This window comes from Typopeltis vanoorti, chromosome 5 (assembly GCF_054136105.1).
Source record: "Typopeltis vanoorti isolate ZY-2024b chromosome 5, IOZ_Tvanoo_1.0, whole genome shotgun sequence".
NCBI classification, from domain to species: Eukaryota; Metazoa; Arthropoda; class Arachnida; order Uropygi; family Thelyphonidae; genus Typopeltis; species Typopeltis vanoorti.
Genome location: NC_143553.1, coordinates 93,209,760 through 93,235,131, shown reverse-complemented (window position 1 = coordinate 93,235,131; position 25,372 = coordinate 93,209,760). Strand labels below are relative to the sequence as shown.

The 25,372-nt window shown below is 39.1% G+C and overlaps 1 protein-coding gene and 1 non-coding gene across 5 annotated transcripts in view; both read right to left on the bottom strand.

The window, feature by feature from the left end:
- LOC150106656 (vascular endothelial growth factor receptor 1-like) overlaps positions 1–25,372 on the bottom strand; it is a 672,835-nt gene that overhangs the window by 528,879 nt on the left and 118,584 nt on the right. For all 4 annotated transcript variants that reach the window (XM_090392613.1, XM_090392614.1, XM_090392616.1 and 1 more), the window contains exon 4: positions 3,461–3,760. In XM_090392613.1, coding sequence (XP_090248739.1) covers positions 3,461–3,760 — 300 coding nt within the window. The remainder of the gene's footprint in view (positions 1–3,460; positions 3,761–25,372) is intronic.
- Positions 17,163–17,359, bottom strand: LOC150106657 (U2 spliceosomal RNA). The gene has a single exon (XR_016548397.1). It is a non-coding gene; the product is annotated as a U2 spliceosomal RNA (small nuclear RNA).

Here is a 25,372-nt window from a genome sequence, read left to right as displayed (position 1 = left end):
CTCATCCGCTCTAGTTTGACTATCAACTGATCATACAGTAATCTATCAAAAGCCTTTGCAAAATCTAAGCATAACTACTGTGTATTCCTCTCCTCTGTCCAAGGAAGCCGTCACCTCACTGTAATAAGTAGGTAAGTAAGTAAGTAGATTACTAAAACATGGCCTCCCTTTAGCAAATCCAATGCTGTACATCAAAGATAATGCCATTGTTGTCAACCCAATTCTGGATCCTAGTTCTCCAGCCTAGTTCTAGTTCTCAATCTAGAACTAGGATCTAGTCCTAGTTGCAGATCCTAGTTCTCTCCAACAACTTGACCACAACACCTGACACACAGATAGGCCTATAATTTGAGTTCTATCACCTCCCTTATGAAGCTGCACAATCTTGCCCTCCTTCCACTCCTTAATAATTCGACCCAGTGCAGACTCATATTAAAAAAAATGTGTCAAGGCGGATATCAACTCCCTGGCATATTTCTTCAGAATACGTGATGATATATTATCAAGTCCCACAGCATTATTAACATCAAGTTTGCTCAATTCGCCATACACCTCTTGCTCACTTACAGTCAGTCAGTCTCTCTCTCTCTCTCTCTCCTCCCCATCATCAACTGCTCTCAATCTCTCCATGATGTCGCATTCACAAGAATGAAAGACTTTTATGAACTGCTCATTAAGTATCTCCACTATATCTTCTGCAGCAGTTGTCCTTACACCATTTTCTCTAATCAATGTCATCCTTCTGTAATCATTCTTTTTTTTGTTGGCTACATATCAAACTACATATATGGCTACATAATCAGAACCATGGAAGGTCCCACTGTCACATACACAGCTCATCATACTGTGCTACCATCTCCACACTCATCATGCTCTCATCTCAGGCAAAGCATTTCAATCACCTACCACTCTCCATGCAAAAAACTCTTATCTGCCTCCTCACACCATCCCAGGGATGGCCTTTGTCCTTTCCCTCATCTTTCTCATTCTGTGAAAAACTTTATATACATTAATCTTGTAATAACGCCTTACACCAAGTTAGATATCGAAATCATATCCCCCCCCCCACCTCTTTCTCCTCCTAGCCACTTGACTCTATAAATTTCATTCCCTTAATCTGTCTTCATAATCAACATTCCAGGGACCTGAAATCATCTTAATCAATCATCTGTTTCTCCTTCTGAAAATCAGGTGATCAAATCTGTACACAATAATCCATATGCAATAGCCTGATCAAAGTCTTGAATAATAGAATGATAACATCCTTATTTCTATCAGTGTCCTCACATCACTGCCATAATCCTCTATGCTTTCCTCACAATTTTAGTAATGTATCCTCAGAATTATAGGTCCTCATTCACCATTACTCTGATTTCTCATCTTCTCCAGCTTTAAGATATTTGCACCAATTGTATACTCTGCATCTCATCTTTGTTTCACAAAGCTTTACACTTTACAACATTGAACCAGCAACCTCACTCATTCACTTGTTGATTTACCCAATCTCTTCAAGTCCTCATGCAAAGCTATAACATCTTGCTGTATTCCTTATAGTTCTTCCAAACTTTGCACACCTGAAAAAAACTGCATATTACCATGCATATCTTTCCAGATATCATTAGCATACAAGATTAACAGCAAAAGCACCAAAATAGACCTCCTCCTATGTCATGACTAGTGACTTTCCTCTTCTAGGATATAGCTCTCCAATAAACAACTAGCTGATGCTCATCAGAAAACCAATCTCCAATCCAGCACACTAATCTGGTATCCAGCTCCATCCGTTAAAGTTTAATTACCAGCTTGTCATGTCATAATCTATGACAGTTCTTTGGAAAATATAAATGTACCACTGTGTATCCATTTGCCCCCCCCCCAGTGCATTTGTCACCCTTTATAATAAGTAAATGGCTAACATATGATCTTTCTTAGCAAACCTATGCTGTCCAAAAAGAGAATGCCTGTTGTTATCAGCAAAACACTGTATCTAATCTTAGTCCTCACTAACTCTCTAATACTAGCTATACTCTGCAAGGAGCAGCATTGGTTTATGAAAGGAAGGTCATGCTTTAGCAATTTGATTATACTTTATAACAATGTGTTGGATAAAAGGAATAGATACACTATGATAATGTTGGATTTTTCTAAGGCATTTGATAGGATACCACACGAAAGGCTGTTTCATAAACTGGAGAATATGGGATTGGAATACAAACTCTTAACTCGAATCAGGGGATGGTTGACAGATAGATATCAAAAAGTGGTATACAGTGGGTGTGAATCTGCCAGATTTAAGGTGACCAGTGGTGTACCTCAGGGTTCAGTCCTTGAGCCATTATTGTTCAATCTGCACATTAATGACATCAGGCAGGATCTAACATCAGATGTGCAATTGTTTGCCAATGATGCAAAGATGGGCAGGGCAATCAGGGCTGCTACTGATATTGAATATCAGTAGCAGTCCTGATTGCCCTGCACTTACAAAATGATTTGAATAGGCTGGAAATTTGGGCAAATGAAAATGTTTATCAGTTTAATATTAGTAAGTGTAAAGTTATGCACTTTGGCATGATTAGTTCCAATGGCATATTATATTACAGGGCTACGCTACAATAAACTGAGGAGGCAAGGGATCTTGACATATTGGTGGATAGGAAGTTCAAAGGTCGCATAGCAAAAGTTGCAAATATAACTCAGAGGATAATTGCAATGTTGAAGCAAACCTTCACATGTAAGGATAAGGAAGTCATTTTGTCTCTTTATAAGGCTTTGATAAGACCACACCACGATTACTGGACCGCACCTGCACTTGGTCTCCTGGGTTCCAAAGGGATAAAGAAGCCGTAGAAAGGGTGCAAAGAAGAGTTACAAAGATTATATCAGGACTATGGGATTTAGATTATGAGGAAAGATTGCGAGTATGTGGATTGCAGATTCTGGTTAACAGGAGAAAGAGGGATGATATAATAGAGGTCTATAAACTTTTGAATGGGTGTTATGGGACATCACCTGATGAATTTTTTTGTTATATGGAAGATGGGGAGAGAACACAGGGGCATCCATTAAAGTTAAATTTATTTGCAGTCAAGAAAGGGGTAAGAGTTAGGTTTTTCTCCAAGAGAGCAGTGAACGAGTGAAAAAGTTTGCCTTTAGGGGTAGTGAGTGCATCTAGTGTGAAAGAATTTAAGAGAAGGTATGAAAGCTGGTTTGGGTGATTTAAAGCCTCCCTCGATGAGTCCTTAACTCCCTGGAGGTCTCAAATAATAATAATAATAAAACTCCAGCCCACAGACTGTCTATATTTTCAATTCTTAATTTTATCATCTCCCTTATAAAGAAGAACAATTTTCCTCTTTTCATTCCTCTGAAACTTGTACTAAGCTCATAAAACTCATATATTAAGAAATCAAATTAATATAAATGTGATTATTTGATATTTAAATCTATAAATAACACTTACCTAAAAAAATAATGTGGAAGTTAAAATCTTCTTCAGTATTATTTAATGTCCCTTTACACTGAAGCATTCCAGAATACAATACATTAGCAAATTCAACTATGAAACCTTTTTCAGGGTTAAATATAATTTCATTGTTTGTGGGAATATTTTCTGGATCGTCGTTCTGAGGTAATTTCCAAAGGGTTACATTTACATGTGAAGATGTTGGACGACAATCAAAATACACACTTTGTGACTGACGCACCACAATAACTTTAGTCTTTTTAAATATAGGATGGTCAATGAACAGGTTAACTGGATCTGAAAGATAAGGTGAAAAACAACAGGTAAATACAATACAATACACTGAAAAGGTTTCTAAATCTGTAGATTTTCTTCTTCTTCTTATTATTATTCAGGCCTCCATGGAGTCAAACGACTCATCATGGGAGGTCCTTCCTAAGAACATAAAGTTTGTCAAGATTCATCGAGGGGGAGGTCCCCCTTAAGAAACACAAAGTCTATCATACCACTCCTTAAATTCATTGACCATTCTCGCTCTCACCACTCCATCAGGCAATGCATTCCACGGTTCAACCACCCTCCACGCAAAGAAACCACTCCTCACCCTCTTGCTCACACTTTCCTTTCGTAACTTCCAGGGATGGCCTCTTAACATCACTCCTTCTCGCTGTTCAACCAAGTGAAAAAACTCAACAGTGTCAACCCCGTAACCACCTTGCAACAGTTTAAAAGTCTCAATCATATCACCTCTCCTTCTTCTATCCACCAAACTCTGCAGTCCACATTCCCTCAGCCGATCCTCATAGCTATCCTTGTACAGTCCTGAAACCATCTTTGTCATCCATCTTTGTATCCTTTCCACAGTTAATTTATCCCCTTCAAATCCTGGGGACCCAATCTGAGAACAATAGTCTAAATGTGGTCTGATCAGGGACTTATTCAACAGAATGATAACCCTTTTATCTCTGCAGGTCAGTGTCCTTCTCATAATTGCAGCAATCCTCTGTGTTACCTACACCACCTTTGCAATATGTCCCCTAAATATCAGGTTTCTATCAATCATCAACCCCAGATCTCTTGCCTCCCCTACTTCCTCCAGTATAACTCCTCCTATAGAGTATGCAGCATCCCATCGATGTTTCACAAACCTCAAGACCTTACATTTTGCTGCATTAAACTGAAACCCCCATTCATTTGCCCATCTATCTAGCTTATTCAAATCCTCTTGCAGGGCTACCACATCTACACTATTACTAATAATCCTTTCCAGCTTCGCATCATCTGCAAAGAACTGAATATCCCCTTGCAATCCACTGACAATGTCATTGATATAAAGGTTAAACAATATAGGTCCTAGTACTGAGCCCTGTGGGACTCCACTTGTAACCCTCTACCTCCTTGAAACTGCTCCACCATACAAAACTCTCTGATACCTATTAAACAGCCAATTCTGAATCCAGTTGACCAATCTGATATCCAGACCCATTCTCTGCATCTTAAATATCAGCTTATCACATGGCACCCTGTCAAATGCCTTTGCTAAGTCTAAGAAAATTGCAGTATATGCCTTTCCCTCATCTAATGTTCTTGTAACTTTATTATAAAAGGCTAGCATATTGCTAAAACAAGAGCGCCCTTTCACAAATCCATGTTGAATCTCACAGATAACACTACCCTCATCTGCCCAAGGCTATATACTGTCCCTCACTATTTTCTCCAAGATCTTAACTATTATTATTATTATTATTATTCAGGCCTCCATGGAGTCAAAAGACTCTTCGTGGGAGGTCCTTCCTAAGAAACACAAAGTCTATCAAGACTCATCGTGGGGAGGCCCCCCCCCTCTAAAAAAAACAAAGTTCATCATACTACTCCTTGAGCTCATTGACCATTCTCACTCTCACCACTCCATCTCCATCAGGCAATGCATTCCATGGTTCAACCACCCTCCATGCAAAGAAACTACTCCTCACCCTCTTGCTCACGGTTTCTTTTCATAACTTCCAGGGATGGCCTCTTGTCATCACTCCTTCCCGCTGTTCAACCAAGCGAAAGAATTCCCCAGTGTCAACCCTGTAACCACCTCTCAACAGTTTAAAAGTCTCAATCATATCACCTCTCCTTCTATCCACAAAACTCTGCAGTCCACATTCATTCAGTCGATCCTCATAACTGTCATTATACAGTCCTGAAACCATCTTTGTTATCTGCCTTTGTACCCTTTCCACAGTTAATTTATCCCCTTCAAATCCTGGGGACTAAATCTGAGAACAATAGTCCAAGTATGGTCTGATCAGAGTCTTATACAACGGAATGATAACCGTTTTATCTCTCCAGGTCAGTGTCCTTCTCATAATTGCAGCAATCCTCTGTGTTACCCTCACCACCTTTGCAATATGTCCCCTAAATTTCAGGTTTCTTTCATTCATCAACCCCCAGATCTCTTGTCTCCCCTACTTCCTCCAGTATAACTCCTCCAATAGAGTATGTAGTGTCCCATCGATGTTCCAAACCTCAAGACCTTGCATTTTGCTGCATTAAACTGAAACCCCCATTCATTTGCCCATCTATGTAGCTTGTTCAAATCCTCTTGCAGGGCTGTCGCATCTCCACTATTACTAATAATCCTTTCCAGCTTCTCATCATCTGCAAACAACTGAATATCCCTTTCCAATTCACTGACAATGTCATTGATATAAAGGTTAAACAATATAGGTCCCAGTACTGAGCCCTGTGGGACCCCACTTGTAACCCTCTGCTTCCTTGAAACTGCCCCACCATACACAACTCTCTGATACCTATCAGACAGCCAATCCTGAATCCAGTTGACCAATCTGACATCCAGACCCATGTGCTGCAACTTAAATATCAGTTTATCATCTATCAAATGCTTTTGCTAAGTCTAAGAAAATGGCAGTATATGCCTTTCCCTCATCTAATGCTCTTGGAACTTTATCATAAAAGGCTAGCATATTGCTAAAACAAGAGCACTCCTTCACAAATCCATGTTGACTCTCACAGATAACATTACCCTCATCTGCCCAATGCTGTATACGGTCCTTCACTACTTTCTCCAATATCTTACTAACTACTGATGACACACAAACTGGCCTATAATTAGACACTTCCAGTCTGCTACCGCTCTTATGCAATGACACTATCTTACCTTCCTTCCATTCCATGGACACCTTTCCCGCAGCCAGACTTTCAATGAAAAGCCAGGTCAAAGGCACTGTCAGTTCCCTAGCACATTCTCTCAAAACTCGTAGTGAAATACCATACAGTCCCACAGCTTTACTGACATCCAGAGTACTCAGTATTTGAAACACACTCTCCTCCTGTACCTCTAAACCTCAAACCTGCCCTATCCCTCTAGCATTAAAACTGACTTCTCCAGGATGAAATAAAGTGTTCATTGAACAATTCTATTATGTCTTCTGCATCAGTCACTCTGTTCCCATTTTTATCCCACAATATCATTCTTCCACAGTCATTTCTCCTCCTACTGGCCACATATCTAAAAAATTCCTTAGGATTTTCTTTGGATCTTAGAGCTAATCTCCTCTCATATTCCAGTTTCGTCTTCCTTACAATACTAGTCACTCTTCAGGCCTGTGTCTTATACTCTTCATGCATCTTCTCTTCACTTGTCTCCTTATATCTCTTCCACTTGTTTGTCATCCACTTTACTCCAAATTGTGTCTTCTTGTTCACTCGGTATACAACTTACCATTGCTGCTAACAAATATTCTTTCATAATTTCCCACGCACTAATGATATCCCAGCCTTCCAATTCCTCACTCCATGAAACTTCCCCAAGTTGACGTCTTAGACTATTATAATCACCTGCCTTATAATTCTACATACATTCGCGTCTCTTTGATACTCCTGCATGTCTATTCATTTTCCAAGTCAAAATCACATGATCACTCTCTCCAACTGGTGGGAGAGATGTCATCTCAGTTATTATCAACTCTTCTGATGCTATAACCAAATTCAAAACTCTTGTTCCCTCTATTACATGTTGCCTAAGACATTTGCCCCCCAAGAATTCTAGAAATTCCATTCCCTTATTGCTACATGCATCTTCCTCTCCCCAGTTGATACTACTGTAGTTACAAATATTATTATTATTATTATTATCATCATATGGTATCTCTATGGAATCCAAGGGACTCATCACAGGAGCTCCACACTAACCTTTATCATTATTATTATTGCACCCTCCATGGAGTTGGCAAACTCATTACAGGAGGTTCATTCACCTGATAACATATTTATCATAACAAATCTTAAAATTAAACACTCCTATATTGATAATCAGGGATGGTCTCTATTTTTTCCCATCTCACCTTCAACTTTTTTACAATCCCATCTGGATTAATCCGATAAAATCCTCTCAGTAACTTAAAGTCTCTATCAATCAGATCTTTTCCTCCTATCCACCAAACTCTGCAATCCACATTTCTTCAACCTCTCTCCATAGCCAGCAGGGGTGAATGCTGCTCTTGAAATTCACGTTTGCTCTTGTTATCATTCAGGGAGTGAGAGGTGTGATTGAAGTCTGATTAGCGGAATAATGAATTACTGACCATTTAAAATTATATATTTAGAAATTTATGTACATTTAATCATACAAATAAAACATTTATTTTACAAATGATATTCTATCTTTTTCAATTTAGCAACTTGAATACAAATTCTAACCTGCAGTTCTTTATGAACTGGTCAATAACATTGTCATAAAAAGTTGGTTGTAACTTAATTTTCCCAAGCAACACACACAGACTTGTAAAGGCTGGCTGAAGCTCACTGGCTAGAGCTTCTTTGACTGCATATGGCCTGTGCTTAAGACGATGTGAAGGGAGCGGAAATAGCTATGTGCGTGCATGAAATCAGAGTGCTGCTGCGAGGATCTGGAAGCTTCTACAACCAAGCTAGCATGGTAGCTTTGACTAGCCGAGCAAGCATCAGCCTTCGACACACAATGCAAAACTCAATTATTGCCTCGGCTTAAGACTTCTATCTACAAAAATAAAAGCCTAAATGGAATGCTTATAAATGCATGCATTTATTAAAAAATAAATATTACTTCTTTCTCAAGTAATGAGCTTGTGCAGCAAGCATAGCAAGGATGGAGAATTTGCCCCTGATAGCCAGTATTCCAAAGTCCTGATACTGTCTTAGTCACTTGTCTCTGGATCCTCTCCAATGTTTCCACATTACACTGAAAATTAGATGACAAAATTTGTGCACAGTAGTCCAAGTGTGGTCTCATCAGTGTTTTATACAGTGGCACAACCACTTTCTTATCCCTACATGTTAGAGTACTTCTTATCATAGATTTTTTCTCCCGGAAACTCGGGTTTTTCATCCCACATACAGACAAATCGGCCCTTCAGAACACATACAATTTACAGACAAAAAATACTAGATATGGTGGTGGTGGGTGGTAGATGGCATTGATGGAGATGATTGGTAGAGGTTCAGTATAGTGGTGGAAACAGTTGTATAGTAGGTGTCATCCCGCGATGAGTCTTCGGACTCCTTAAAGGTGTCACGAATAATAATAATAATAATATCATTTACAAACAAGTTAAACAGCAGGGGGTCCAAGAACAGAACATTGAGGCTTACCCTCCTTTTTTGAGACACTGCTCCATCATACACAACTTGCTGGTATCGTTCATAGAGCCAATCTCCGATCTGTCTAACCAATATACTATCCATTCCCAACCTCTGCAGCTTGTATACCAACTTATCATGTGGTAATCTATTGAATGCTTTGCAAAGTCCAAGAATATCACTGTATATGATTCTCCCTTTTCTAACACACTTGCTGCCTTATCACGAAATGCAAGTATGTTGCTAAAACCAGAGCTACTCTTTTCAAATTATTATTATTATTATTATTATACAGATATGTAGTAAGAAGACATGTTATTATTATTATTATTATTATTATTATTATTATTATTATTACGGGCAACTCCAGGGAGTCATTAGACTCATCGAGGGAGGCCCCAAATCATATTCATCACAACTATTCGACATTCATACAGTATCTATCATACCTCGCCTTAAACTCATTCACTGTCACAGCATCCACCACAGACTCAGGGAGCGCATTCCACTCATTCACTACTCTAAAAGTAAAGAACCCAGCTCTAACACCTTTACTAACCACACTTTTGCCCAGTTTCCATGGATGTCCCCTAGTCCTCCCACAACCAGCCCTGTTCTCAAAAATATCTTCTGAATTAATTTTATAGAAACCCTTCAGTAATTTGAATGTCTCAATCATATCTCCCCTCCTCCGCCTATCAACCAATTTTTGCAACCCACAAATCCTCAACCTGTTCTCATACGGTTCATTCCACAGACCTGCTATCATCTTGGTCACTCGCCTCTGGATCCTCTCCACCTCCTCCCCATCAAGAAGAAACCTAGGTGACCAAATCTGAGCACAGTAGTCGAGATGTTATGGAAGGTTCATTATTCACAGAATACCTATCCTACCAATTCATAAACTCATTCACTAACAAAGCACTCACAACTACCTCTGGCAATGCATTTCGACACTCTCCAAGCAAAATATCTAGTCCTAACACCCTTACTAACAACACACACACAATATCCATGGGGCGATCCCTCGTTTTCTCTCCCTTCTCACCATGTACTCAAAAACGTCTTTAGTGTCAGTCCTATAAAACCCCTTTAATAACTTATATGCTTCTATTATGTCTTCTCTTTCCAATCTATCAGCTAGTTTTTGAAGCCCATAGACCTATAATCGATTCTCATAAAGAGCATTTCATAAACCTTCCACAATCTTTTGTTACTTGTTTCTGAATTCTCTTTACCACTTCTTCATGCAGATGAACAGATCCACAGTAGTCCAGATGTAGTTTTATTAGGGCCCCTTATAAAGGGGAACAAGGATGACACTGATTGGAGAAAATGGTATAAGGACAACTGTTGCGGAAGATATAGTGGAGATACTTAACAAGCAGTTCATAAGAGTTTTTCATTCTTGTGAACGTGACTTCATAGACAGACTGAGAGCAGTTGATGATGGGAACACGAGACAGACTGTAAGTGAGCAAGAGGTGAATGGGGATTTGTGCAAACTCAATATTAATAAGGCTGTGGGACTTGATAATATATCACCACATATTCTGAAAGAATATGCCAGGGAGTTGAGATCTGCTTTGACATATTTTTTTAATATGTGCCTTGAACTGGGTCAGGTTCCAAAGGAGTGGAAGAAGGACAAGATTGTGCTACTTCATAAGGGAGGAGATAGAACTCAAGCAACCAATTATAGGTCTATCTGCATGTCAGGTGTTATGGTTAAGTTGTTGGAGAAGCTTGCAAGAACTAGGATCCAGAATTCGGTTGACAACAATGGTATTATATTTGATGGACAGCATGAAGTTGCTAAAAGGAGGTCATGTTTCAGTAATCTACTTACTTATTACAATAAGGTGACAGCTTCGTTGGACAGAGGAGATGGATACAAAGTAGTTATAGTTAGATTTTGCAAAGGCTTTTGATAGATTATCACATAATAAGTTGATAGTCAAACTAGAGCGGATGGGGTGGATATTAGATTAGTGCATTGGATCGGAGACTGGCTATCTGATAGGTATCAACAAGTTGTGTATGGGGGGAACGATATCCAGGAAAAGGAAAGTCACTAGTGATTTCCTCAGGGGTCTGTTATAGGGCCATTACTGTTTAACTTTTATATTAATGATATTGGCGAAGATTTGGGTGGAGATATTCAGTTGTTTGTGGATGATGCAAAGTTGGGACGAACTATGAAGAGTAGAGAAGATGTTGTGGCCTTACAAGAAGACTTGAATAAATTGAGTTAATGGGAGGCATGGAAATGGGGATGCGAGTTCAATGTTGAAAAATGTAAGGTTTTAAAATTTGGGAAACAAAGATGGGATGTAGAATTTATGCTTGGTGGGGATATATTATCGGAGGTGGAGGAAATAAGAGATCTTGGGGAAATAGTGGATAAGGATCTGAAATTTATGGGACATATTGCCAGAATTGTGAGGACAACACAAAGAATTCTGGGAATGATGCAGAGGACACTGACTTAAAGAAGATAAGGATATTCTTGTTCCATTGTATAGGGCTTTGATTACGCAACACATGCACTACTCTGCTCAGATTTGATCACCTGGTTTTCAAAAGGATGAACAGATGTTGGAAAGGGTCCAAAGGCGACTGACTAAGGTTCTTTCTGATCTCTGGAATGTCAAATATGAGGAACTGTTGAGAAAATGCAATTTACAGAGTCTAGTGGATAGGAGGAAGATAGGTGATATGCTAGAGCTGTACAAGTTAGTAAGGGGGTTGCTACAGGATCAATGTTGGATAGGTTTTGCAGAAAACAGTGGGAGATCAGGGGAGAACCAGAGATCATCCCTGGAAGCAGTCTAAGGAGGGTGTGAGCAGGGGAGTGAGAAGCATGTTTTTTGTATGCAGAGCTGTGAATGATTGGAATGCCTTGCCCGAGAGTGTGGTGTCTGCAGAGAATTTGAAGGTGTTTAAAGCGTGGTATGATGAGCTATGTGTATGACAAAAGGACCTCCTAGATGAGTCTTTGACTCCATGGGATCTTGGTAGTAATAATAATAATCATAATAATATTTTATATCTTCTCTATCCCTTCTTGTTAGTGTGTTTTTCAACAACCATGTAATTTTGAAAGTATTTTATCTTGGGTATAATAAATGTTAAAGATACCAAGCTATTTTTAAACCTGGTTTTACTCCATTTCCCAAGTAAGCAAACAGACAAACAAGTCAAGTTTGCACCTGCAAGTGCTGCAAGTCTAACTGACCCTGCACATAGTGCAAGACCAAGGTAACTCATGGTAAGCATAGAATAAGCTCTGATCACTAATCTTAATATTTACCCTTAATGCAAAGCACATCTCCTGGAGGAGATGTATGATGCTTTGTATTAAAGGCAAGGAGCCACTACCCAGACCGGTTTCGACCTTTATTGAGGTCTCATCAGTGGGAGCCAGGCTAGAAAATACCAAGATTTTAGTAATACAGAGCCTATAAGTATTCTACCAGAACAAGTTACCATAGGTGTTTTAACCTTATTAAATAAAAATCTCAGGAGAAGATATAAATGTAGAAAGTATTTTATCTTGGGTATAATAAATGTTAAAGATACCAAGCTATTTTTAAACCTGGTTTTACTCCATTTCCCAAGTAAGCAAACAGACAAACAAGTCAAGTTTGCACCTTATTCTACTTTTATTTCACCTTATTCAGAGTTTATTCTACTTTTACCATGAGTTGCCTTGGTCTTGCACTACATGTGTGGTCAGTTAGACTTGCAGCACTTGCCGGCGCAAACTTGACTTGTTTGTCTGTTTGCTTACTATCCAAAAAGATATCTAGAGTGCTTAATAAATATCAGCCACTCACTACATTTAATCCTTATGTCTAATTGGCAACTCTCATCCATTCACCAAAGGACAAATTTTTTTATTTATCACATCTAGAAGTATATAAAGTGCCCCGTTCTTGTGACCTGGCTTACTATGGGTAGAAAGGAAGGGCTGTTGACATCCACCTTGGAGAACAAAAAATACATTCAGCATTATCATTATGGCAAGTCAGGTCTAACAAACATGCCTTGGATACCCCTTCACACAGGATCAAATGGAAGAAAACAAAAGTGCTACATAGAGGTCATTATAAGTCAGAAAGATGGTTTTTGGAATCAGCAGCAGCTTTAGAATATACTCCAAACCTCAACAAATACATCTATTACCAAAATCTGTGAGACAGTAATTTTCAAATTAAATTAATACTTGTTTTTTCTCTCTCTCTCTCTCATTATCCAATAGATGGTACTAATCAGGATTTTAGTTCTTCCATGTGCAATCCATTACATTTTTTTAAAAAATCTAGTCCATTATAATAATCCTATCAGGATCCTTCGAAGATGCCCAAGGGTCCAGATAGGATTTTACTACATATCTTAAGAGAATGAGCTAAGGAACTGACTATGCCATTAACTTAGCTGTTTAACAAAAGTCATGCAATGGGACAAGTTCTTGGGGGGAGCAGGAGGAGGATAAGATAGTGCCACTGAATAACTGAATAAGAGTGTTGACAGTAAAATAGAGGTACAGACACTTTGTATTTCTTCCATGGAAAATTTTGGAAAGATTTATAAGAACCTGCATACAGAATTGGGTCGATGAAGCTAATACAATTTATGCAGACTAGCAATGAATTTATTATGGAGCGCTTTCGTTTCAGTAATCTGCTTGCCTTCTATAATAGAGCAACAAGAACAGTGGATGAGGGTAGGGCATAGATTGCGATGTTTCTAGAATTTTCAAAGGCATTTAACAGGGTGCTACATGACAAGTTGGTATTTAAGTTGCAAGATATGTGTCTATATATCAGATTAGGAATCAAATTGGCAACCAGCTTTCTGATAGATATCAGAGAATTGCATTTGGGGAAGAAGTATCACAGAGTAGGAAAGTTACAAGTGGAGTCCCACAAGATTAAATACTGGAACCATTACTGCTTAATCTTTATGTCAATGAAAATTTCGCAGGATTACAGGGAAATATTCAGTTATTTGCAGTGCTGATTCTTCAAGAGGATTTGAATAAGCTGAAAGGGTGAACAAATGAATAGAGATTTCAGTTTAATGCAGATGCAAGGTTTTGAATTCTTTCCTTCATGCTTACACAGTGATCAGAATACATCATGACAATTATGGAAACTACTGTGTAAGAGTAAAACTTTAGTTTAATATAAACCAAAGAGATGCAGAAACAGCAATCTTATTCCTAACTGCATCAAGCTGAAAAACAATTTACTTCCGCTAAAGCACTTCATATCTATGCACGTACAGAGAACGAAAAACTTAAAGACCAAATTCAACCAGCTCACAAAAATCTAACAATCACCCAAAATCAAGTTTTAAATTTCAGTCCGAACACTCTAGTTATATGAATCCAGATATTTTGAGTGTGCTCGAAAGAATCACTGATAACTCAGCTAAACATACTCTGAAAAGTAATAACAAACAACTTAAGGCCAAATTTCATACTTTAAAACAACAGCAAAATTTGAATGCCAATCATACGAATGTAACCAATCATGATATCTCTTCTCTGGCAAATAACTCCAACAAACAAGTGAGACGAGGAGCGACCAACCACATGCAATCAATGGTCTTGTGATCAACCTATCTAGCCACACCTTAAATAACGGTCAACTTTCATTATTTCATAAAGGGGAAATTCTGAGATTGAATTTTATACAAGGTTTTTCGGGAAACTCGCATTATACTAGAGTTAACAGTTTGAAACCTACTGTCTCCCTGTCGGCATGAAAAATGCACAAGGTCTGATGGCCATGTAGGCCCCACCCGAAACGAGGACCAGTGGTATGTATGGTATTTTAGGGAGGTAGGTTTCACTCTGTGGCCAAGTGAGTTCTTGACACGCCTTTTCCCATTTATTAGGGTACTATAAAACTAATAATTGCTGTTACTCGCACGTTTCCTCCAATGCTTGATTTTGCTGGCAGTAATTTTGCGACTGCGGGATTCTCTTTATTATTATTATTATTATTATTCGTGACACCTCCAAGGAGTCCAAAGACTCATTGCGGGAGGACACCCAAAGTACAACTCTCTGTCTCCACTACCACACAGAACCTCTATTACCAATCACCTACATTAACGGCATCTACTACCCAAAACCACCACCACAGCTAGTATTTTTTGTCTGTAAATTGCGTGTGTTCTGAAGGGCCAATTTGTCTGTATGTGGGATGAAAAACCCGAGTTTCCGTGAGAAAAAACCCTATACTTCCCCCCGTATGAGATCGGCTAACTCACCTTCAATTGAAACAGTCCATATAAAAATTCCTCCCGTCATGACGAGAACCGAGCTTAGGCCTATTCTAATCAAAGGGCGCAACGTACTGTTGTTCTTCCAATTGCGCTACGGAGGCGCTTTGCGGGTAGACCAATGATTGGATCTATGGGGATGTCTATGCAGACTCAAGGACTCATGATCTTAAGCAGTGATTTCGCACCTCGTTCTCTTGGCATGAGTGGGATTGATGCTGCCACCCAGTTAGAGTCACTGGACAGATGACTAGCCATAAACATACTGGAAAACAGTGGTGCACTCAGGATTTAATCTTGGAGGGGGCCAAGCACCCAAGATTTAATTTTTGGGGGGGCAGGGAGAGTTGAGTAGACGATTTGAGAATACACACTACGCATTGCATACGAGCTATGACTAAGCACCTGCAGTAATCGCCAATACATGATTCCCATGATCTCCTCTGGCCTAGCTCGAGCAAATGAAATAGCACCCGAGAACTGCTTCATTCACTTTGCGTTCACAGCGGCCAGGATTCCCGAGTGCTATAGTGTAATATATTCCCGCCTTATGTGATTGCTAATTTATCGGTAGCATAGAAATTGAAATCGCAACATAAATTAAAAAAATAATAATAATTTTAATTAGGAAAATATTTTTGGAAATTTTCTAGTGTTTTTTCCCTTTATCTTTTGGGGGAAACAGGGAAAAAACCCTTGTCCCCCCTCCCTGGGTGTGCCAATGCTGAAAAACATTCTCAAAACATTTGAACTTAATTTATACTCCATGTCGGGGGATGACGACGAGGATGGCCACAATGCTCTAGCAGATGAGAGGCGAGACTTGGTGATCTCTTCCCCCTCAGACTTCACGGAGGTCCGCACGCGCAAGAAGCGCAAAACCACAGCCTCCGAACCACCAAAAGAGGATGGAGTGGAAGATGATGGTCCTGTTTCGGACTCCTCTACCTCCACTAGAGAAAAGATACCTCAGATTATACTGCGTATAAAACAAAGATGGATGTCTCTAAAAGCTAACATCTCCAATCTACAGATCTCTTATAACTACGCAAAAAATGTCACTGATGGCATCAAGATTCAGCCCACCACAGTGATGGACTACCGAAAACCCACAGGTGAAATGAATGACAGAGGCATTCAGTATCACACCTCACTTGGTTCAGCAGAAAAGCATTCTGCTGGCCATTAAGGCCAGCAGAATGACCAAAAAAGACAAGACTCCAATGCCACTAGTATTAGTTGAGATCAGTCAAGCTTACAAACATGGAGTGAAAATCAGCCCAGAACCTTTAAGATAAAGGGCTTCAACAGGTCAGTGCCATCATAAAAAAAAAAATTCTGCTAACGCCTTTTTATTCCCGAATAGGGAGTAGGCAAGGCCTGTTAATCCCTATCTAATTTTTGGAGACTGAATAGGCAATTTAATCTCCACTGGTACCCAACCAGAGATAGCTGGCCCAAAGCTATTATTAATTAAGCAGCACGCAGTGAAGAGAATGGCTCAATAAGTGTCGTCATCTCGTGGTCCCTAACCCTAACACAATATATTTAATGTCTGAAATAGTGTGGGGTCTATGGTCGATTTTCTTGAGTTTACTGGGCGAAAAACCCGAGTTTCTGGGAGAAAAAAACCTGCTTGCCCATGCCAGAGATCGACTAGTCGAAAAAGTCTTAGAAAAATTTCCTCGTCGCCGACTAGACTCGAAATCAAGCCTTCCTTCATGCGACCAAGCACTGTGGTGTGCAGACGCCATATCCACTGAGCTACACAGGATCTTTTTGATGCGCTGACCCTGGAAGTAGTGCAATACCAGGGAAACTCATGGAAGAGGTGGAACAAGCTCCAAGCACTCCGCCACTTTCCAAAAATCAGTTTAATATCTTGGGCTCCAATGGGATCCGTATCAGTTATTAAGCTGATATGAACAGATACTGCACTTTGATGTTAACCAAAAAAAAAGGCCGAGAAGCGATAGATGTCAAAAATTTGGCCATGGCCAGAAAATGTGTAAGGCTGAGTTTAAATGTCTAAAATGTAGGGAACAGCCACCCAAAAATAAATGCACAAAGCCGTAAACCACCCTAGAAATGTACCAACTGCGATGGCCCACACACAGGCAGCGAACTATAAGGGATGCATTCAAAACCCCAAAAAAACAGAAGATATGAGACAGACAGACACTATTCCTTCCCCAGTAGATCCACATCAGCGGCCTCAGCTTCACAGCCTCTCAAAGACCAGCAAAAATTGTCAGAAGCCCATCAGCCACAGCCAGAGACCTTCAAAAGAACAACTCAGCGACGACAGACAAGGACATATGCGAATGTAGTCCGTTCTGAACAGATAACCCATAAACAGGATCAGATAGCACCACACGCAAACCTGACAGCTATTATCACCTCTTCTCTGGCAAATATGCTACTAGTCTTTAGAAGATCCAATCCCTCACCATCCTCTACTAAAAGATTCCTAAAGGATACATCAATCATCATCACAGTATACTCACTCATGAACAGGAATAAACTAAATCCAGACTCACTACAAATTATCGCGTGGAACGCGAACGGACTCAGAAATAAGATCTTGGAGCTCCAAGAGTTCACCCAAAGACATCAGCCAGATGCAGTTTTGATAAATGAAACGCATTTAAGATCATCGGACAACCCCAAAATCAGAGGATACCAGCTCTACAGAACTGACAGCCTAATCCACAGAGGCAGTGGCACTGCCATTTTAATCAAGAATTACATCAGTCATCATTCTGTAAATATCCCACCTACTACTAATTAAAAAAGTTACAGGTGTAGAGGCTCTCACGAGCTCGGCTGGTAGACTAAAAATCCTTACAGCATACAATCCTCCACTTAAATCATTCCTGTCTTCGGATTTGGATGCCATCTTGGGCATCAGAGAGTCCGTCATCATTGCCGATGACTTAACACTTTCATTGCCAAGCTGAAAATTGGAATTTCGTGTGGCGGCCAAATTTTTTATATTTTTTTATTTAGTTAGCGACGTCCACGCGATAACGCGTGATCGGCCGTTTGGTGAGAACTCGCATCGCGTGATATCGTTCATTGCCAAGCTGAAAATTGGAATTTCGTGTGGTGGGCAAATTTTTTTTATTTTTTTTATTTAGTTAGCGACGTCAACGCGATAACGCGTGATCGGCCGTTTGGTGAGAACTTGCATCGCGCGATATCGCGTTATTGGCAATGAACGTGTTAAACAGCAAACATCCTACCTGGAACAGTCAAAATACAAATAAAAACGGACACATACTTGTTAAGTATACAGGATCCAACAACGCAGTTGTGGCAGGTCCCACTGAACCTACCCCATCATAATACGTATGGCACTGCTGACGTCTTGGAACATAGTCATACTGCAGAGTGTGAGATTCCAGTACAGTTCAATGACACTTAATGATCTTTCATCTGATCACAATCCAATACTGCTACAGTTAGGAAACCAAGTAAAATTGTCCCCCCCCCACTCATTCATATCATGGGAAAGGTTTACCAAAGTAGTCTAGAAATATATTAGTCCCGTTCCGCTTATAAAATCCAAGGAAGAAATTGAAACAGCTGTTAAAGATCAGACTCAACAAATTAACACAGCCTTTACAGGCCCAATCACTTGAAAGAAGATATCATGAACCTGATCAAGGAGAAAAATAAGGCTAGAAAACGGTTTCACAATACCAGCGCACTGTAAGACAAACGAATCCTGAATAGACTCAATTCTGCAGTGAGAGATGCCCTTAAAGCACATAGAAGTCAACTTTGGGAAGAAAGATTGATTTCTATCTCTCCAGACAATCACTCCATTTGGAACCTAACAGAAAGATCAAAAACAAAGCCAAATCTCTTCCCTTACTCCAAACGGATCTAGGCCTTATCCATATTGATGCAGATAAAGCCGAAGCAATAGCAGAAACTTAGATATTTCTTTCTTTTAGGGTTACACGGTGATCAGCACTCATATTTGTAGATTTAGGGACTCAAAAACACACGTGTTGAACAGATTATTTCCTTAATTACAAATAAAATAAAACTTGACGTTTCGACCTCTAAAGCGAGGTCATCATCGGAAGAATACAACTGTATACAGAACCAAGCTACATGCTCATGCTTTCTATATCAGTAAACTAAATCTAAGTAGTTAATAAATCTTTTTTCTAGCCTGACCTCTAGTGATAGAAAGGAAAAACAAAAATAAAGAAAGAAAGAAATAAAATTATATATAAAAAAAAAATAAAATAAAATAAAAATTAAAAAAAAATAATATATATATATATATATATATATAAATTCTATATATTTTATAAATAGATAAATGCAACTACAATAAACTGTTAGAGTCCTCATGTATTAATATTCTGGATAGTTACAAAATGATTTCTTTCAGTTGCTATTGAATGTTCTAAACACTTCACCACGTCACCAGGTTGTCTTCTTGTAGTGGGAATTTTTCTAATGCTAGTTTAGGATGTTATACAGGTTGTAGATGGGTCCTCCACATTCTTGAAATGGTGAGGTCATCATTTTTGTTGAGATTTGGGTTGTATTTGAGCATTTCACAAGACTCTTTAAATTTTCTCTCAAACCAGGTTTTGGTGCGGTGTAGGGACTTGGTATTTTTCCAGTCAATTCTAGGTATGTTTGGAGTGCATCGTCAGAAAGGCCTGTTTTACCGAAGTGGAGGTATTTAATGTGTCGTTTGTGTTCGTCTTGTCTGATTGGGACAGTTCGCCCTGTTTCCCCTATGTATGGTATGTTACGTGTGCAGTGTATTTTGTATACCCCTGGGTGTGCTAGGTGTGGAAGAGGATCTTTAGAGGAACTGAGTAGGTGTCTTAGCTTATTTGGGGGTTTAAAGGTGGTTTTAATGTTGTATTTGCGAAGTGTTCTGTCTATTTTTTCAGAAATGCCTCTAACATAAGGAATGGCAATGGCATTCTTGAAATCTTTTTTGTTCTTACTGGTATCTTTATGGAGGATCTTGTGAATAGTTTTTTTATTGTATCCATTTTTGATAAATGTTTGGTTGATAATTTTGTATTCTTGGTTTAGAGCCTGTTCATTCGAACAAATAGTTAAGGCTCTGTGTTTAAGGGTGCTTATGACACCTAATTTTTGTGTTGGGTGGTGGTAAGAATTTTTGTGTATGTATTGGCCTGTGTGTGTAGGTTTGCGGTAAACTGAGAAGGAGAGACAGCCAGAGGGAAGACGTGTGACAAGCATGTCTAGGAAAGGAAGAGAGTCGTTTTTTTCCATTTCAATGGTGAATTGGATACGTTTGTGTTGTTTGTTTAGGTGGCTAAGGAATGTATTTAGAGCTTCGCGGCCGTGGGGCCAAATGGCGAAAATATCGTCGACGTATCTGAGCCAAATTTTGGGCTTTAGACATGCTGTCTCTAGAGCACGTTGCTTAAAGTCTTCCATATAAAAGTTAGCTATTGGGGGGGAAAGTGGTGAGCCCATGGCTGTACCTTCTTTTTGAAGGTAAAAATTGTTTCGCCATACGAAATATCCGGAGCGGAGTACGTGGGCAAAAAGGGCCATGATGTCATGTGAAAATTTGTTCTGTAGTAGCAAGATCGTGTCATTGATCGGGACATTGGTGAAAAGGGAAGTTATGTCCAAGCTGACTAATAAATCTTGGTCGGTGAGCGTAATGTTTTTGATTTTACTGATGAAATGGTGTGTATTTTTTATGTAGAAAAAATTATTTCTTTAACTTTACTGAACTATAAAGAGCTAATAAGCTTCATTTCGGCAATGAAAACATTACTTTAATTTAAGTAATTATTTCTTTATTTATTTTTTATGTAGAAAAACGTATTTCTTTATTAACGAATCGACTAGCCTTTTTGAAAAGATGTAGAGACAGCAACATAATTCCTAACTGCATTAAACTAAAGAAGAAGTTTAAATCAACCAAAGCGCTCCGTATTTATGCCCGTTTGGAAAAAGCCTTGTTACGAGAACAAATCCACGAGGCACGTAAAAATCTAGCATCCACCCAAAACAAAGTTCTACAACTTAAATTTGAATTATCTGACTACGTTATTCCAGAAATTTGGGAGATTCTAGATAGAATCACTGAAGACTAGGCCAAGCACTCACTACTGAAAAATAAAGAAAAACTAATAATGAAATTTCAAGCCTTACAACAACAGAAAAGCACAAGATCATCAAGACGCCATTACGAATGGAACAGCCAACCACTAACCGACTTCATAAGGAGCAACCAATCGCCCACAAACAATGTTAGGAGCCACCAATCACCATCGGATCAATGCTCAGTTATCAACCTATCAAACCACATTCTCACCGAAGGTGAACTCTCGCTGCTAAAGAAAGGTTTGAACTACGCCATTGCTCCGAGGTCAGTAAACAAGCTTGATATCGTGTATCATATCGAGAGAGGTTTACGATCCCTCCCCACCATTCTGGCTGATAAAATACGAATGGAAACATCGTGTATACTAAATTCTAACAAAAAACTAAACACCAACATAAACAAAACCGAAAATCTAGCCCTTAAATCCTTAAAAAATAACCAGGATATTATAATAACGAAAGCCGATAAAGGCAATTCCACCGTCCTGTTAGACCGTACGACATACTTTGAAAAAATGAACCAGCTAATATCGGACCATAACACCTACCAAAAGATTAACTACAACCCCACAAAACGTAACAAAAAGAAAACAACTGAATGAATCAAATCCGTCCACACATGGCCCGAAGAAACGACAAAAAAATTAATACCTCAGTATGCCTGTGCGCCCAGAATTTATGGCCTGCCAAAAATACACAAACCTGGCACACCACTTCGCCCGATCGTTGAAGGAATTGACAGCCCAAATTATCTCTTAGCAAACAAAATTAGCTGCCACACTCAAGGAATTGGTAGGTCAGTCCCCTTCCTACATAAAAAATGCACAACATTTCATCAGTAAAATCAAAAACATTACGCTCACCGACCAAGATTTATCAGTCAGCTTTGACATAACTTCCCTTTTCACCAATGTCCCAATCAATGACACGATCTTGCTACTACAGAACATATTTCCACATGACATCACGGCCCATTTTGCCCACGTACTCCGCTCCGGATATTTCGTATGGCAAAACAATTTTTACCTTCAAAAAGAAGGTACAGCCATGGGCTCACCACTTTCCCCCCCAATAGCTAACTTTTATATGGAAGACTTTAAGCAACGTGCTCTAGAGACAGCATGTCTAAAGCCCAAAATTTGGCTCAGATACGTCGACGATATTTTCGCCATTTGGCCCCACGGCCGCGAAGCTCTAAATACATTCCTTAGCCACCTAAACAAACAACACAAACGTATCCAATTCACCATTGAAATGGAAAAAAACGACTCTCTTCCTTTCCTAGACATGCTTGTCACACGTCTTCCCTCTGGCTGTCTCTCCTTCTCAGTTTACCGCAAACCTACGCACACAGGCCAATACATACACAAAAATTCTTACCACCACCCAACACAAAAATTTGGTGTCATAAGCACCCTTAAACACAGAGCCTTAACTATTTGTTCGAATGAACAGGCTCTAAACGAAGAATACAAAATCATCAACCAAACATTTATCAAAAATGGATACAATAAAAAAAACTATTCACAAGATCCTCCATAAAGATACCAGTAAGAACAAAAAAGATTTCAAGAATGCCATTGCCATTCCTTATGTTAGAGGCATTTCTGAAAAAATAGACAGAACACTTCGCAAATACAACATTAAAACCACCTTTAAACCCCCAAATAAGCTAAGACACCTACTCAGTTCCTCTAAAGATCCTCTTCCACACCTAGCACACTCAGGGTTATACAAAATACACTGCACATGTAACATACCATACATAGGGGAAACAGGGCGAACTATCCCAATCAGACAAGACGAACACAAACGACACATTAAATACCTCCACTTCGGTAAAACAGGCCTTTCTGACCATGCACTCCAAACATACCATAGAATTGACTGGAAAAATACCAAGTCCCTACACCGCACCAAAACCTGGTTTGAGAGAAAATTTAAAGAATCTTGTGAAATGTTCAAACACAACCCAAATATCAACAAAAATGATGGCCTCACCATTTCAAGAATGTGGAGGACCCATCCACAACCTGTATAACATCCTAAACTAGCATTAGAAAAATTCCCACTACAAGAAGACAACCTGGTGACGTAGTGAAGTGTTTAGAACATTTTTTAATTTTAATTTTTTTTATATATATAATTTTATTTCTTTCTTTCTTTATTTTTGTTTTTCCTTTCTATCACTAGAGGTCAGGCTAGAAAAAAGATTTATTAACTACGTAGATTTAGTTCACTGATATAGAAAGCATGAGCCTGTAGCTTGGTTCTGTATACAGTTGTATTCTTCCGATGATGACCTCGATATAGAGGTCGAAACGTCAAGTTTTATTTTATTTGTAATTAATAAAATAATCTGTTCAACACGTGTGTTTTTGAGTCCCTAAATCTACAAATATGAGAAACTTAGATAAGCAATGTAAATCCTCATATGAACATCTAGACTTCAATCACATCTACAAGACCCACTGACATGTCAGATGTTCATTAAAATCTTCTGTAACATGCTCCAATCGAATTGTGCCCACATCACCAGCAGAAATATATGATATACTGAAGTAATTAAAAAAACAAAAACGCTCCCAGACCTGACGGCATCACCAACAAGGTGATAAAGTTACTGCATCGTATTGCTATTGTACATCTGATCAACATAATAAATTCCATCCTCAGCTTCAAACATTTCCCTTCCTGCTGGAAGGTGGCGGATATAATTCCAATCCATGACTAGAAAAGACCCACACCTGCCTCAAAGTTATAGACCAATCAGCCTCATCTCAAATCTGGGTAAAATTACAGAGAAAGTTATCCATAGCCGACTCCAAGCCTCCTCATACAAGCTAAACAGTCTTCCTAAAGAGCCGTTTGGGTTCCATCAATTCCATAGTACCACACAACAGATACATAAACTAGTCGAATATAACTCCACGGGATTCAATTGACATCAATGCACTGGGTGTGTTTTCCTTGACATAGCCAGTGCATTCGATAAAATTTGGCATTACAGACTACTAGATAAACTGATCTCAACTGGAATACCATTGGAAAGGGTTCATTAAATTAAACCATACCTTTTTGACAAGTGTATGCAAATTAAGATCAACGGTGCGGTATCAGCACAGAAACGCATCTTGGCTGGAGTCCCACAAGGATCTTTACTGGCACCGATTCTGTTTTCTGTACACATGTGTGATACCCCGCACAACCCATTGTCATCTATCAAAGTTCTTTTGCGGATGATACAGCGATATTAGTCAGATCTCTAAAGCCGCATCTTGCCATCAAGAAATTGCAAGAAAACCTACTACTGATTGAAAAATGCTTTGCCAAATTGAGACTACAAGTGAAACCCCCAGAAGAGCATAGCCATGCTATTCTCCAGAAGGCTAATGCTTCCTAAAAGGGACATCTTCCTATTTAATATAAAAATCCCATGGCAAACTGAGGTCAAATACCTTGGTGTACTACTGGATAGAATGCTGACTTTCAGCTGCCATATTAAGACTCTGTGTAAAGACATCAAAAGCCATTGCCCAGCTTTATCCTCAAATCAACAGGAACAGTAAGCTGAACATCAGAATCAAATTACTTATCTACAAACTGATGGTTCGTCCTATACTCACTTGCACTTCTCCGGCTAGGAGCCATACCACTGATACTAATATCCTCAGGTTACAGCGTGTGCAAAATAAATGTCAACGAATGATCATAAACGTACCATGGTTCGTAAGAAATGTGCAACTACATCGGGACACAGATGTCCCCTATATTTACACTTTCCTGCAGACTATAGCAACAAGGTTCTTTTTAAAAAGCATCTGTACACCCCAAAAAATTGGCTCAACTAGCTGGAAA